The sequence below is a fragment of the Mustelus asterias genome, chromosome 20 (genome assembly GCF_964213995.1).
Source record: "Mustelus asterias chromosome 20, sMusAst1.hap1.1, whole genome shotgun sequence".
In the NCBI taxonomy this organism is placed as follows: Eukaryota; Metazoa; Chordata; class Chondrichthyes; order Carcharhiniformes; family Triakidae; genus Mustelus; species Mustelus asterias.
Genome location: NC_135820.1, coordinates 76,510,894 through 76,523,233, shown reverse-complemented (window position 1 = coordinate 76,523,233; position 12,340 = coordinate 76,510,894). Strand labels below are relative to the sequence as shown.

The window sequence follows — 12,340 nt, the reverse complement described above, 5'->3', positions numbered from 1 at the left end:
ACGACAATGGATGAATGAACACCGCTCGACAATCACCAGGCAGGAGTGTTCCCTTCCAGTCGGGGAACACTTCAGCAGTCAAGGGCATTCAGCCTCTGATCTTCAGGTAAGCGTTCTCCAAGGCGGCCTTCACGGCACACGACAACGCAGAGTCGCTGAGCAGAGACTGATAGCCGAGTTCCACACACGAGGACGGCCTCAACCGGGATCTTGGGCTCATGTCACACACTCTGTAACCCCACGACTTGCCTGGGCTTGCAAAATCTCACTAACTGTCCTGGCTGGAGACAGTACACACCTCTTTAACCTGTGCTTAACCCTCTCTCCACTCACATTGTCTGTATCTTTAAGATTTGATTACCTGTAAAGACTTGCATTCCAACCATTATCTTGTAAATTGAGTTTGTGGCTGTATATGCCCTGAGAACAGAGGTCCTCACTCACCTGATGAAGGAGCCTGAGACTCCGAAAGCTAGTGCCAAATAAACCTGTTGGACTTTAACCTGGTGTTGTGAGACTTCTTACTTTAATATTAAGCCACAGAGGTACCAGGTTCAGTCTCAAACTTGCTGGAGTGTCAATCAATAGCAATCATATATCATAAAGTCTCCTTGATATGGGCACTCTGCCAGGGTGGCAGTATGAGGGCTATGATTGGCTTGTAAACTCCTAGTCAAAGTTCCCATATCTGCATTCCATTCAGTCGCTTATGGGATAAACTGTTACGATGTTGGCCGAGGATACATTGTGCTTCTGGTGTGATGACCTCCTGAGCCAAACAGCCTTTTCATGGTCACTGCAAGATTCACAGGATTGGCAACTTGAGTGAAGGATTGGAAGGTTCCAATGTTCTTGGGCAAGTTAAAAAGGCAAATTTGATGGTAGTGGGAGAATCTTAAACACTGCAAGGAGATTGGGATAATACATGGAGATCAACCTCAGATCATTAAAAAAATAAATGGACAGCACATTTGGGTCATAAAAAGATAATTTGCCATCAGTGAAAATATATTCTTACATAATGAGAATGGAGAAAGTAACAATAGGGCCTTTAATGTAATAAAACATTACCATTATATAAAAATAACACTGAATCACAGAGATGTTAGAACAGATGAGCAAAAGCTTGACCAAAGAGGGAGGTTTCAGGGAGAGCTTTAAAGGAGGAAAGTGAGGGAGAGAGGTGGACAGAAGGCAGTTGAGTGTGGAAATATTTACAAATGAACAGCCAACTGGATCACAACACTGCTAATGTTTTCTCAACTCTTCAATACTAAACATATTGTTTAGGTTGTTCAGTAATAATTGCAAAGTAACTAGCATTTGGCTGAAGTGTTTTATTAAACTCTAATAAAATAAGTATTTCATTAAAAGGAACTATACAAAGTCACTGGAATCGGAAAGCTAAATTTAGTGACGGTGGCTCCAAAACTAACAATTCTTATGATTACCAGCAGAGAATCTGAAAGCTAATCCAGTGCTCTAGAGTTTAATAAGGTGCCAACTTCCATCCCAGGTCAGAGCTCACATGGCCCTCACTCAGGAAGCTGGTAAGGTGCCTGTAATTGGCACCAATGTCCTTAGGCTCATGAGGAGAAGAGGTCAGCATTCCAAATTTTAAGCTTCATCCTGTGGAATGCTAGACAAAGCCATGTGAAGTGGACCTGGAAGTCACAACGCCGCACCCCGCAGTCCAACTACTTGCGGAAACACATTTGCGACTTGCAAAAAGAGGATCAGCCACTGAGGTCCGATACTAGGGGACAAGTAACACCTGTGAAACCAGACCTTGATAAGTAATCAAAGCCTTTGAGAGCTGATGGGGTGAAAGGAGAGTCAATGACTTTTATCAGGTGTGGAGAGAGGAGCATAGACATTGAAGAAGGGAAAATATTGACTCAGAAAAATTCTACAGATCACCTTTTTGCCATTTACAAGTGAGCATCAAAAGGTCAGAATCGCATGACTAATCACATCATGTGTACAAGGATTATAGAAGGAGAGTTATTGGTATCCAAAGAGCTCAAAACACACAACCCAAATTCTCAGGGGTCCCACCAAACACTTTCAATGCTACAAAGCAACTCCAAAAAAGGAAGAGAAAGTTTAAGTGACTTTTCCTGACCTTATTTTCATTGCCTGCTTGGCTGCTCCACTGCTCTCTGCTGGGATTCTATCTCTCAAGAAACTTTCAGAACAGGAAAAGGTGATTAGGCCCAACACACCAGTTCTCTTTCATGAGTCAAATGCACTGATCTGCCAGAGCAGCGAATAGCTCAATCCCTTTTTTATTCTTTCATGGGATGTGGGCATCGCTAGCAAAGCCAGGAATTGTCCGTTTCAAATTGCCCTTGAATCGAGTGGCTTGCTGGGCCATTTCAGAGGGCATTTAAGAGTCAACCACATTGGAGTCACATATAGGCCAGACCGGGTAAGGATGGCAGATTTCCTTCCCGAAAGGACGATCGTGAACCAAATAGGTTCCACTTCAGGTACAAGCACATAAGAATTAGGAGCAGGAAAAGACTATTCAGCCCTTCAAGCCTGCTCCACCGTTCACGGTCATGGCTGATCTCATCTTGACCTCAACTCAATTTCCTGCCCATTCTCCATAATCCTTCCAGACCCATTACTAATTAAAAACCTGTCTATCTCCTTAAATTTACTCAATGTCCCAGCATCTACTGCACTCGGAGGTAGAGAATTCCAGACCCTTTGGGAGAAGTCGCTCTTCTCATCTCTGTTTTAAATCTATGACCCCTTATCCTAAAACTATGACCTTTCATTCTAGATTGCCCCCACAAGAGAAAACATCCTCTCCACATCTACTTTGCCAACACTTTTTATCATCTTATACACCTCAATTAGATCACCTCTCATTCTTCTAAACTCTAGAGAGTAGAGGCCTAAACTGTTCAATCTCTCTTCATAAAACAAACCTTTCATTTCTGGAACCATTCTAGTGAACTTCCTCTGAACTACCTCCAATGCCACTACATTTTTCCTCAAATAAGGGGGCCAAAACTGTACACAGTACTCCAGGTGCAGTCTCACCAATGCCTTGTATAGTTGCAGCAACACTTCCTTACTTTTTTCTTTAATCCTTCAGCTATAAATGCCAAAATTCCATTTGCCTTCCTTGCTGTACCTGCATACCAGTTTTCTGAGACTCATGCATTACGACATCCAGATCCCTCTGCACCGAATCAACACCTTCCTGGTCCCTGCATTATTCAGGTGAAGACCATCACATTGGACCAGCTCCCTCCTTCCTCAGTATTGGTGCCAATGTCCCGTGATTCAAATCCATTTCTCCCTCCAACATTTGAGCCACGCATTTAACTCCTTAATCTTATTAACCCTTTGCCTATTAGCTTGTGGCTCAGGTAGTACTCCGGAGATTATTTCCTTTGTGGTTCTGCTTTTTAATTTAGCACCGAGCTACTCATATTCCCTCAAGTAGAACAAGGGTATCATTGGTACCTATGTGGACCACGACATCTGGAACTGTACCCTCCCACTCCAAGGTGCTCTGCAGCCCAGATGAGGTATCCCGAATCCTGGCACCAGGTAGGCACCACAATCTACAGGGCTCTCGATCCTGATCACAGAGAAAAATGTCTATGTCCCTAACTATACTATCCCCGGTTAAGTCTACATTTCTCTTCTCTTCCCCCACTTGAATGGTTCCCTGTACCACGGTGCTGTGGTCACTTTGCTCATCCTTTCTCTACAGCCCCCACTCTCGACCACACAGGGAGCATGAATCTCAAATCTTGCACAAGGACAAGGGCTGAGGCTCCTGTAACCCTTCCTCCTGGATCCCTCTACCTGCCTCACTCCCAATCACACCCTTGTGTCCCTGGCCACTGGCTGAATTGAAGGTAGTTAATCTAAGAGGTGTGACTGCCTCCTGAACACAGCGTTCAGTTAGCTCTCTCCCTCTCTGAAATGTCACAGTGTCTGGAGCTTAGACTCCAGCTCATCAACTCTGAGCCAGAGTTCCTCGAGCAACCAACATTTACTACAGATGTGTTAACTAGGAACCACAATGGGTCCACCAGCTCCCACATCATGCAGGAATAACACCTGGCCCTCCATCTCTATTTTATTTAATTAGTCTTTAATTTAGTTTTTTAAAACACCTAAATCTCACACTGTATTTATCCGCTGTCCCAGTCCAGTGCACCCTTCGCAGGTCTGGCTGTCTCCGCTCCCGGAAGGCAAGTGAGGGCCTCAAATCTCATCGCGTATTTATCTGCTGCCCTAGCACAGTGTGTCCCTCACAGGTCCGGCCGTCTCCGCTCCAAATAAAAATTCCATCTACAAATGCAATTGGCTCTGCAGTCTCATTTTCTTCTTCAATAATCTTCCCGGATATTTCCTCTGACATTGAGTTACCTTTGGATGAAGATGAGCCTGAATTCTACCAATATTCCCTTTTTAATCAAGTCTCCTGCTAGCTGAAATTTCAGCATTGTGAGGAATTTGTCTGCAGCATTTTGATCTGTGCCCTTCAGAATTTTGGGAGATTTTGATTCGATCATCTACTCTCCAGACCCAAAACTAAAATACATTGGATAATAATTGCCAACATTAAGGGCATTTAAATAGTCATTGGATTAACATATGGATGATATTGGAATAGTGTAGGTTAGATGGACTTTAGATTGGTTTCACAGGTCGGCGCAACATCGAGGGCCGAAGGGCCTGTACTGCGCTGTAATGTTCTATGTTCTAATTTAGATGTGGTGATAATTAAACTGAGCACAAATTCTTGAGCCCCATTTCTACCTCTCAATGAAGCTGCTAGCTTTTACTAACAGCGCTGTCCTGGCCAATACCTCTCTCTCAACCACCATCACTGAAACTTTTTATGGGAGCTTGCTGTACGTAAATTGGCTGCTGTAATGCGTACATTGCAACATGCAGGTCAGTGCTTTGGGGTTTTCTGAGGTTGTGAAAGGTGATATATAAAAGCAAGTTTGTTTGTTGTTATTTAAACAAACAAATCAGGCACTTTTCACAATTAGAACTCTCTCAGTGAAAGCTTTGAAACGAGAGTCGTCGGTTCAGGCACCTGTCCAGCTCATCTATCCACAGTAACGTCTTGGTGCATTTTCAAAAACCCTGAATCTCCTTTGTTGACAGGAACTGGCATCTCTCCTTCCTGAGACCCATTAAGGCTTCTTGTTCCATCACTTTAATCTTCCCTCCCTTTCAGTAAACATTCCTTCTGCAATTCCCATTTTCTCTCCATGTCCCAAATTTGAAAATGATCAATGTCAAGTGATGCTCAACCTGATTCAATTTACATCTCAAAAAGTAGAATCAGGTTACAAACCATTCTGGCCCTGGGCTGGATTCTCACTGCTGTGCTAGGTAGGCTTTGGACCCAGAGTTAATTGCACCAAAATACAAAGGAGTAATCACCAGTTTAAAAGAATAAATGCATGAAATGTGGCTCCAAAGTAACAAATTGCAGAGAAACCTTGGCTGTACGTACGTTCAAACAAATCATCATAGCTGATTCTTTCCACGCAGCAGGTGTACATGCGAAGGCCAGCAATCTTAATTTTCTGTAACAAAAACAGCGATATGTATGTTATGTAGGAACCTAAACGAGGGGAAATCAGCAACATGAATTACAACTTCTAGAAATCACTATCACTGAACTTGTACACCAGAAGATTATCACTCTTAGCCATGCAAACAGCTTATGCGACATTTGCTGCCTTGAATTGTTCCCATTTTAACACGGGAGCATTACATACACATCAAAGTGCTCTGTCTTCACTGAGCCACTCCCCAATAAAAGGCAGTGCGGAAGGACAAATCATAACTGTTTTGGGCCAACTCAAATTGTTCCAGTTTTGGACATAGCTTGAACTTTTCGCACACTCAAGCATCCCTGCAACAGAAGCAGCTATAAAAAGGGGGCATGCTGCAACCACAAATGAACAAAACATCTCCTTCAGAAACAAATAACTATTCTCTCTTCTGGCACAGTCCAGAACAAGTGACATAACGTTAAAGTTAGAGCTGGGCATCATATTAGACTCTGCCTGGATTATTTTCACTTCATCTGTCAAACCCATTGAACCATAAAAGAACACAATCCTAGAAAACCCTTGGTTCAAATCTAGTCTAAAACAACAGTTGTTTACTCATTCTCCCTGGCTTCTTCAGAACATCATGTTTCTCGTCATTATGGAGACTCGAAGAGTGGGATCGCCCTCCTTCCTATAATGTTCACTGTAGGAACTGTCCCAGAAAGGCATCATGGCAAAAAACACAGTATACAGGCTTAGACCACAATGGGATCAATCCTGAACAGCTTGCCTCCAGGAACCACACAAAGAGCTGGGAATGTAGACTCCCCAGATTGTAGAATGCTTCCCTGAAGTCTGGAACTGCGGGCAGTTATAATCCAGGGAGTCAGATAGTGAAGTCACTACACTTTCATAAGTATTAATTCACAGAGATACACATTAGAAACACGTACCTCCTAACCCAGCAAACAGTGTTACAGGCTGTTTCTATTTATAGGAGCAAAGTAAATCCCCAGTTAATGCACACCACCTGCACATAATTAAATACAATTGCAATTAACACAGCCAGCAAGTCAATCTGAAGCCAATTCCATCCACAATTAGTAACCCCACCGATCTGGGATTCCATCCACAAACGTCATCAGCTATACTTTCCATGCCCTTTGGAAAGAATAAAACATTTGTTGAGAACCACAAGGGCTTCTTTCACCAGCACCCCACTCCTCGTTTTCACTCCAGGTCTCCAGCTTGTCCCATTCCATCCTGATAGGCTTTGGAGTCTGAAATTTAATAAAGTGGCTGGACAGAATCCAAGAATAGTTTGGGACGAAATGGGAGTGGGGGTCATCTCCACCTTTCTTCTCGAGAGGCGGCAAGCATTTAGTACGTGTCCATTCTGAACCCATTTCGCTAGGACACAAGTTTTGTGGGAAACCACAGGCAATAATTCACATTCTAACATTTTGTGGTGCACACGTCTTTTTTTCCCCGACTTGCACAGTGGTTAGCACTGCTACATCAACAGCACCAGGGACTTGGGTTCGATTCCCAGCTTGGGTCACTGTGTGGAGTTTGCACGTTCTCCCCGTGTCTGCATGGGTTTCCTCCCACAGTCTGAAAGATGTGCTGGTTACGGTGCAGTGACCCAAACAGGCGCCGGAGTGTGGCGACTAGGGGAATTTAACAGTAACTTCATTGCAGTGTTAATGTAAGCCTTACTTGTGACTAATAAATAAACTTTAAACTTTTTTTTCCTCCCACAGTCCAAAAGAGATGCTGGTTAGATGCATTAGCCATGCTAAATTCTCCCTCAGTGTATCCCGAACAGGCGCCGGAGTGTGGCAACTAGGGGATTTTCACAGTAACTTCATTGCAGTGTTAATGTAAGCCTATTTGTGACACTAATAAATAAAATGTACTTTGTACGAGGGACATCAAAACCAAATACAGCATTTTATACTTTGATATTCAGCACTAGCATCAAATACTCCCAGAACACTGTCCATTTGTAGGAAAATGTTCTTGTAAGAGATTAACATAGATAGTAACTGTTTCAGACAACAAACCTTCAGTTCATCGAGCCCAGCAATTCCAGTGTTCCTTTGGTACATTCCCAATACCCTGAATCACTTTTATTTATTCTTTCATGAGATGTGTTGCTGGCAAAACCAGCATTTGTTGCCCATCCCTAATTGCCCTTGAACTGAGTGACTTGCTGGGCCATCTCAGAAACTGCTCAAGAGTCAACCACATTGCTGAGCCTCTGGACTCAGCAGACGCATGGCAGATTTCCTCCCCTGAAGGACATTAGTGAACCAGATGGGTTTTTAAAAAAATAAGTTTCATGGTCACCATTACTGAAACTAGCTTTCAATCCCAGATTCTTTATTAACTAACTGAATTTATTAATTGAATTTAAATTCCTCCAGCTGCCATGTGGGATTCGAACCCAGGTCCTCAGAGCATTAACTTGGGTCTCTGGATTACTGGTCCAGTGACAATACCAAAATGCCTAAAACATTTGTACCATATCATCACTCCGCCATTAGACTTTTGAATGGACCTACCTTGCATTAAGTCGCTCTTTCTCTGCACCCTAGCTATGGCTGTAACACTACATTCTGTACACTCTCCTTTCCTTCTCTATGAACGGTATGCTTTGTCTGTATAGTGTGCAAGAAACAATACTTTTCACTGTATACTAATACGTGACAATAATAAATCAAATCAAAGGTCTACATTGAAGAGAGAAAAGATCCAGGACAGTTAAAGTTTTCCTATAGATTCTGGTATCAACTGTGTCATTCTGTTCAATAGAACCGGGGTAGACTGAATCTGCACATAGTACTCAAAACGTGGTCTTGTTTTAACTGTAGTAGAGCAATCATTAACTCAGCTAAATAGAGTTCTTGTTTCCTGCATCAGTCAACCTTTGAGCTTCTAACTTAGATTGTGCTCAAATGGGGACAATGTTGTGTCCAATTGCTTTCAAAAGGAATCATTCTGAGCCTGCACCAATTCCTTAAGCATAGCATCCTTGCAGCCAGCCAAGGGAGCCAGTCAGTGGTGCATTTGAAGCTGTGTCTCAAGGGGATATGATCTAATCCTCACTGCTACCTGGTCCAACACAAACCCTTCCATGGAAGGACAAAATCACTCATTGCTCAGTCGCGTCATGGGACTTGCTAACAAAGAACATCCTGCATTTATACAGTTCGCGTCATAACCTCAGGATGTCCAAAAGCACTTCAGAATCAAAGAAAGACTCGCATTTATATAACACTTCTCATGAATATCAGATATCTCAAAGCACTTTATAGGCAATGATGCACTTGTTGAGGTGTAGTCACTGTTGGAATGTAGGAAATACAATAGCAAATTTGTGCACAAGCTCCCACAAACAGCAATGTGATAATGACCAGATCATTTTTTTTTAAGTGATGTTGATTAAGGCGTCAATAAGGGCTCATATTCGCAATTGGGAGAACAGCAACTGCCTGCATAGCTGAGATAAATCACGTGTGAAAATAGAGTCTGAATTTATATATCCTGCAGAAAAAAACTGATCTAAATAGTGGACTCATTTTCTGCATGGAAAAGGAAGTCAGGCCTCCTGTGAAACACACAGTTTACTAATTCCATTAGTAACTCTGAGCATCAGAACTCTCATCTTCGGCTTGCTATGTTGCAAGGAAAATTTCTGTTATAAATGCATGCCATCAAAGCTTCCAATAGATTGGGCAAAAATTCATCTTAGAACCATAGAACCATAGAAAATTACAGCTCAGACACAGGCCTTTTGGCTCTTCTTGTCTGTGCCGAACCATTTTTTGCCTAGTCCCACTGACCTGCACTTGGACCATATCCCTCCACACCCCTGTCATCCATGAACCCGTCCAAGTTTTTCTTAAATGTTAAAAGTGACCCCGCATTTACCACTTTATCCGGCAGCTCATTCCACACTCCCACCACTCTCTGCGTGAAGAAGCCGCCCCCCCCCGCAATATTCCCTTTAAACTTCTCCTTTCACCCTTAACCCATGCCCTCTGGTTTTTTTCTCCCCTAGCCTCAGCGGAAAAAGCCTGCTTGCATTCACTCTATCTATACCCATCAAAATCTTATACACCTCTATCAAATCTCCCCTCAATCTTCTACGCTCCAGGGAATAAAGTCCCAACCTATTCAATCTCTCTCTGTAACTCAGCTTCTCAAGTCCCGGCAACATCCTTGTGAACCTTCTCTGCACTCTTTCAACCTTATTTACATCCTTCCTGTAAATAGGTGACCAAAACTGTACACAATACTCCAAATTCGGCCTCACCAATGCCTTATATAACCTTACCATAACACTCCAACTTTTATACTCGATACTCCGATTTATAAAGGCCAATGTACCAAAGGCACTCTTTATGACCCTATCCACCTGTGACGTCACTTTTAGGGAATTCTGTACCTGTATTCTCAGATCCCTCTGTTCAACTGCACTCTTCAGAGTCCTACCATTTACCCTGTACGTTCTACTTTGGTTTGTCCTTCCAATGTGCAATATCTCACACTTGTCTGTGTTAAATTCCATTTGCCATTTTTCAGCCCATTTTTCTAGTTGGTCCAAATCCCTCTGCAAGCTTTGAAAACCTTCCTCACTGTCCACTACACCTCCAATCTTTGTATCATCAGCAAACTTGCTGATCCAATTTACCACATTATCATCCAGATCATTGATACAGATGACAAACAACAATGGACCCAACACCGATCCCTGCGGCACACCACTAGTCACAGGCCTCCACTCAGAGAAGCAATCCTCCACAACCACTCTCTGGCTTCTTCCATTGAGCCAGTGTCTAATCCAATTTACTACCTCCCCATGTATACCCAGCGACTGAACCTTCCTAACTAACCTCCCATGAGGGACCTTGTCAAAGGCCTTGCTGAAATCCAGGTAGACAACATCCACCGCCTTCCCTTCATCCACTTTCCTGGTAACCTCCTCGAAAAACTCTAATAGATTGGTCAAACATGACCTACCACGCACAAAGCCATGTTGACTCTCCCTAATGAGTCCCTGTCTATCCAAATATTTGTAGATCCTATCCCTGATCACACAATCTTATTTGTGTTTACAGCTGCTTCATGTTTTACCCATGTTACTGTTCCTCATTACACAGTAGGTAAAACACCGCTTCTCTCCAGGCTGTGTTGAGAGTTCTAAATGTACAATAAAAAATATTTTTGCGGGGTTGAAAGTTAATTATCCAGATTCCATTCTGACAGCTGCCAATTCAGTTTTAAGTTGTGCCACACCACAGCTCTGGGAGGGAGACAGCAACCTTCATGGGTTCCCTTGTTAGAGTAAATTTTCCAACCTGAAAACCTGCAAACAAATGCTGTAAAATCCCGACCCCCAGGCTCTGGGTCCAAGCAGTAAAAACTCACTGGAAAATGGATTCTTTCAGGGACACAATGCTGAGAAACAGAAACGTCTGCCCTATGAGAACCATCCCTGGTAGCATCTTAAGCACAGTAAGAAGTCTCACAACACCAGGTTAAAGTCCAACAGGTTTATTTGGTAGCAAATACCATAAGCTTTCGGAGCAATGCTCCTTCGTCAGATGGAGTGGTCTCTGTTCTCAAACAGGGCACAGACACAGAAATCAAATTACAGAATACTGATTAGAATGCAAATCTCTACAGCCAGCCAGGTCTTAAATGCACAGACAATGTGGGTGGAGGGAGCATTCAACACAGGTTAAAGAGATGTGTATTGTCTCCAGACAGTACAGCTTGTGAAATTGTGCAAGTCCAGGAGTCAAGCTGTGGGGGTTACTGATAATGTGACATAAATCCAACATCCCGGTTAAGACCGTCCTCATGTGTGCGAAACTTGGCTATCAGTTTCTGCTCAGTGACTCTGCGCTGTCGTGTGTCGTGAAGGCCGCCTTGGAGAACGCTTACCTGAAGATCCAAGGCTGAATGCCCGTGACTGCTGAAGTGCTCCCCCACAGGAAGAGAACAGTCTTGCCTGGTGATTGTCGAGCGGTGTTCATTCATCCGTTGTCGTAGCGTCTGCATGGTTTCCCCAATGTACCATGCCTCGAGACCTGGCTGGCTGTAGAGATTTGCATTCTAATCAGTATTCTGTAATTTGATTTCTGTGTCTGTGCCCTGTTTGAGAACAGAGACCACTCCATCTGACAAAGGAGCATTGCTCCGAAAGCTTATGGTATTTGCTACCAAATAAACCTGTTGGACTTTAACCTGGTGTTGTGAGACTTCTTACTGTGCTTACCCCAGTCCAACGCCGGCATCTCCACAGCACCTTAAGACCATAAGACATAAGAGCAGAATTAGGTCACTCGGCTCATCGAGTCTGCTCCGCCATTCAATAATGGCTGATATTTTTCTTATCCCCATTCTTCTGCCTTTTCCCCGTATTCCTGACATCCTTATTAATCAAGAACCTATCTATCTCTGTCTTAAAGACACTCAATGACCCGGCTTCCACAACCTTCTGCGGCAAAGAGTTCCACAGATTCACCACTCTCTGGCTGAAGAAATTCCTCCTCATTTCTGTTTTAAAGGATCATCTCTTTAGCCTGAGGTTGTGCCCTTTAGTTCTAGTTTTTCCTACTAGTGGAAACATCTTCTCCAGGCCTCGCAGTATCCTGTAAGTTTCAATAAGATACCCCCTCATCCTTCTAAACTCCAACGAGTACAGACCCAGAGTCCTCAACTATTCCTCATACGACAAGCTCTTCATTCCAGGGATCATTCTTGTGTGCCTCCTC

The 12,340-nt window shown here is 43.3% G+C and overlaps 1 protein-coding gene across 1 annotated transcript in view; it reads right to left on the bottom strand.

Annotated features, from left to right (window-relative positions):
- uqcc1 (ubiquinol-cytochrome c reductase complex assembly factor 1) overlaps positions 1-12,340 on the bottom strand; it is a 107,589-nt gene that overhangs the window by 72,352 nt on the left and 22,897 nt on the right. Inside the window, exon 4 of the mRNA XM_078236885.1 lies at positions 5,507-5,579. Within this exon, the coding sequence (XP_078093011.1) occupies positions 5,507-5,579 (73 nt within the window). The remainder of the gene's footprint in view (positions 1-5,506; positions 5,580-12,340) is intronic.